The 4541-nt window shown below is 37.5% G+C and overlaps 1 protein-coding gene across 2 annotated transcripts in view; it reads right to left on the reverse strand.

Moving 5' to 3' along the window:
* TTK (TTK protein kinase) overlaps nucleotides 1-4541 on the reverse strand; it is a 35848-nt gene that overhangs the window by 12977 nt on the left and 18330 nt on the right. For both annotated transcript variants that reach the window (XM_012809518.1, XM_023517265.1), the window contains 2 exons: nucleotides 3701-3827; nucleotides 1084-1176 (listed from right to left, as the gene is read on the reverse strand). In XM_012809518.1, the coding sequence (XP_012664972.1) occupies nucleotides 1084-1176; nucleotides 3701-3827 (220 nt within the window). The remainder of the gene's footprint in view (nucleotides 1-1083; nucleotides 1177-3700; nucleotides 3828-4541) is intronic.

The following is a 4541-nucleotide window of genomic DNA, read 5'->3' on the forward strand; positions in this document are numbered from 1 at the left end:
CCAACAAGGCCTGCTGACCAGCTCTGTGTGCATGAAGGTAAGAGGGGTCCGTTTTTTTCATCAAGAAATTGGAAGAAGGACGTGGGCATTTACAGAAATGGGAAAGCCGATGGAGCAAGAGTGGTGCTGGGATGTGATGTTTAAATACAGAAGAAATGCTGAACAACCAGGCTGGATATTCAAGCCTGAAATTCAAAGCAGAGGTCTGAGCTCAAAATATAAATCTGAAAGTTTGTAGCATATACATGGTACTTAAATCGGTGAACCTGAAAGGGAACAGCACTGGAATGAGTAAGTCTATGAGAAAGAAGAAAAGAGGCCGAGGACTGTGCAGTGGGTGCTAACTCACCCAAGTCAAGGGCAAGGAGGAGATAGGAATGGCCAGTGTGAGAGAAGGAGAACAGATGGGCCAATGAGAAAACAAAAAATCAACACAGAAAAATAATAACTGTCTCAACTGCTGCTGAGTAACCCCAAATCAAAGCTAAGAATTATATATGGCAAAAATATAGATCACTGGCCTTCTTGATTAGTTGTTCTGGTGAATCATAAAGGTGAAAATGAAATAGATTTAAGAGAATAGAATGATTAAAGATGATTAAGTTTAAATAATGGTTAAGATAGCTTCTATCCACAGAGAATTAGAACCATGTAAATTTAGAAAATAATCTTAATTCCAGAAATTTATTGGTTATTAAACTGATTTTGAAATTAAAAACTTAAAACAAAATCCATCAGTGAAAATCCTCACAGAATGGTCCTAAGCATATTAGCAATTCACATCATGTTCTGACTTGCTTTTAGATTCTTTTGTGATAACACATAGTGGTCATCTATCACCCCAGTCAGTGCCATGTTATTATTAGAGAAAAAATTTGGAAGCATGGGATCTACAGACATGCCCTGTAGGGCTGGCAGGAGGAGGAGGGCCAGGGGTAAGACCACCTTTTTGGCTCAACAGTACCATGGGCTCCTAGAAGTGAAGAAAAAAGTCCTCATGGGTAAAAAGACAAAAGAAGAAAAAAGAAAAGAAAAAAAGCTTACAATATTTGTATTCATTTCTTAAATATATAAGATACTTACTTTGCTTGAGCCTCCACTTCCTATCTGCTTTAAGATGGAATATATTCTTCCTTTAACTGAAATGCATTCATTTGTTGACGAGGATGCTGAAATCTAATAATTATAACATATTAAAATAAAGGTTCAAGGATATCATAAGAAACTAGCTTACATTTGGTATGGTGAACTGCTCCCTATTTTCAATTATCTTAAATCTGAAGTAGTTACATATGTTACAATATTTTAAAAAGGAAACTTGTTCTACATATTTTAATCAAAGAATAAAAACTTTTAATCATTTTTCACGTTTCCTTCCTGTTCTTTTCCCTTATACTTCTTTACTTACATTCACACATACATGTGCCTATACACAGGGTGGCCACAAAGTCCGTGTGCGATTTTAAACTGCACACGAACTTTATGCCACCCTGTGCATGTCACACACACACACTACATTCCTTTTTCTTATTTAGCATCACATTATGAAAGAAGCAAGGAACTAAGGCTGCCAAGAGCTCCAAGCCAATCAAACACAAGCTTCATCAATTCCCTTCTTTGTTCTGAGTGATCTTCAACAAGTTACTTAATTTCTCAAAACTTCAGCAACTTCCTCAGCAAACTTTCAGCTGGTGCACTATACTGCATACAACATGCCCCTCATCTCTTCCCTTATGCTGGAGGATGTCTCTGTGTACCTATAAATGCGGAGAGCAGATGGAGCGCTGAGGACTTATTCTGAGCTGATAAAGAAGTTGAAACAAAAAGAGTGCCTGATTAGCTGATAAACCAAGCTGAAACAAGGGCCAAATAAACATCAGTTTAAGTCCTGTTTTAGATTCTAAATGGTAGAATCTTTTGTGTAATTTCCTTCTATTAAACAAAAAGATAAGGATCCTAATTTAACTTCTGGGGTTCGGAGATGCTGTTGAGTCATAAAATATGTTTTCTGTAAGAAAACATTAGGCTTTGAAATTCTAACCAGCTCCCCCCACCCTTCTGGGCCTCCTCTCTCAAACTTAATCTGTGAACATGTTTGTGGGAAGAAAGCAGTTTAATGTCTTTCTCCTGGCTGCTACATAAATAAAATAATTCTAACTTACTTCTGATTCAGCACCAATGGGACGTTCAGTTTCCTACACAGGACACCTCACACCCCTTGGTCTACCTGCCTCACTGTGGCCAGATCTTCAAACTATAAATTAGATCATTTCCCTTCCCTGCTTCAACCTTGTCCACAGCCTCATAGACCTCCCAGGGTAAAAGGTAAGGGTCCAGGAGAAACTCCTGTTCACCCCACTCCTTCCTGAGCTCTGGCCACTGTGGTCTCTTCTCAGCTCCCTCCTGACACCAGCCCCTTTAGAAGGCTCCCCCAAGCCACTTCACTCATCACCACCTCTGACCCGCCTTCTAGATTTCAACTCAAACAGGGCCTGACACTAGCAATAGCTCAGTAAACATGTTTAGAATCAATATATGGGCAAACTTGATCATTTTTCTCTTTTTCCTTTGTAATTTATTATATTGTTTCAATTCTCAAAACACTACTATTTCCCATAGTTAGTATAATCCATTATTAACTATTATTTTTGTTCATTACATTTTTAAATTATGTCAAAATATATGTAACATGAAATTTCCCACTTTAAACATTTTTAAGTTCCAATCAGTGGCAATTAAGTCCCTTCGTGTCACTGCGCAAACATCACAACCACCCACCTCCAGAGCACTATAGTCACACCAGGAACCCTGCCCATCACCCAGTGCTTCTTCATGCCTTCCTCCCCCAGCTCCTCCAGCCGCATCCCACCTTCTGCCAACTAACGTTTTTCAATCAATTGACTTTTATAATTACTCAATTTTGCTGTTTATTTCAATAAAAATTGCTGCAACATTTCTTATTTACTAAGTGTCATGCTCTGTCTCAAGAGTCACACACATATTAACTAATTTAGCCTTCACAACCATCCTGTGATTTATTTTATAGATGATGAAACATGCAGACAGTTCTGGTAACTTGCAAAAGCTCACAGTGCTGCTAAGTAGTGAGGCCCAGATTTATGCTGGGCAGTCTGTCTGCAAGGCCTATTTTCCACCAATATTAAACTGCCTCTGAGATAGTTATTAGAAACTGATTTTAGTTATTAGTGTCAAGAGTACCCAATTCGACTTCACACAGCAATGTTATCACTTCACCAGCAAAATATTTTTCCTCTAGGTTTATAATAATTATAATACATGCTAGTAGTATCTGTTGCTGTTATTCTGATATTCTCAAAAATTACTTTCTCAAATGAACTGTGCATTAATTAACAAAGGAAATGTAGCTGCTCACTAAGAAATAGTTAACTAGGATAAAAAGTAACCATGACTATAAGAGAAATTTTACTCAGCTATTCAAACGATCCTTTGGCCTAGTTAACTTTCATTATTAACAGCTAACCTCGCAAAGTCACGAGGTGTACACTCATTAGGATATCAGAAAACTTTTGCCTAAGGGGAATAAGAAAGGACAAATTCTTAAGACCTTTCTTGACACTTAGATGCTACAAAAATAAAATCTGTGAAACTGAGTGTACCTTCACATAGAAAGCATCACACACAGAGCTTACCACACCTGTAAATGCTGTAGTGGGGTAGCAGGTATCTGCTGAAGTGGGGTAGCAGGTATCTGCTGCTGTGGCTGCTGGAAATAGGCAAATTGGCTATAAGGTGTTGACAGCTGATGAGCAGGTGGAAAGTCATCCTTCACAACAGGAGTTCTAAAACTAGAAAAGATTCCTTTTAATTTAAAACACTAAAATTTGAAAAGTAAGATTTTGAATCCATTTTATGTGTTTTAGAAGGTTGATATGAATTTAAAGGTGTTATATCAAACAGAACCCAAGTTAGTTTTCATAATACAGATGATGATTTCTTTGTTCTAGATTCCCCACCACTGATAAGACAAGAAATCCTTGTTAGTAAAATAAATATGATGGCATTTAAAATATGGACTTAGGATTATTTTTTAAGAATTTAGACAAGGCTAAAGTCAGTTTATGACTGATTATAATTTTTTTAGTGTTTTTTAACAATAATGTTCTCTAACGGCCTGCTAGGACATCTGAAAAGCTTTCATGTCAGAGTCTGGCCTTGAAGCTTCACTCTGCTGAGCACACACTGGTCATTTGCTCCTGTGTCCTCAACACCTAGAACAGCGCTTGGCACCAAAGAGCTGCATAAATATTTGTTAAGTGCTGAGCACAGGAGACACCTACGTCACTATTTTAGGTAGCAAGCCTTCCTTAAAATTACAATAAAATGAGGCAATATACAGTAAAACTGTACTAAACAGGTAAGAGGCTGGGTTATAAAATCTCTAAGCCTAGCTCTACCTAAAAAAAGGATTATATTTTGAAAATTAAAAGCAAAAGGCATGATGGACTTAAGCTATGCCCTAAGACACTAAAAACACAGCCATACACAACTTATCCACCCAA

This window comes from Otolemur garnettii, unplaced genomic scaffold, assembly GCF_000181295.1.
Source record: "Otolemur garnettii isolate 467f Iridium unplaced genomic scaffold, OtoGar3 scaffold00107, whole genome shotgun sequence".
In the NCBI taxonomy this organism is placed as follows: Eukaryota; Metazoa; Chordata; class Mammalia; order Primates; family Galagidae; genus Otolemur; species Otolemur garnettii.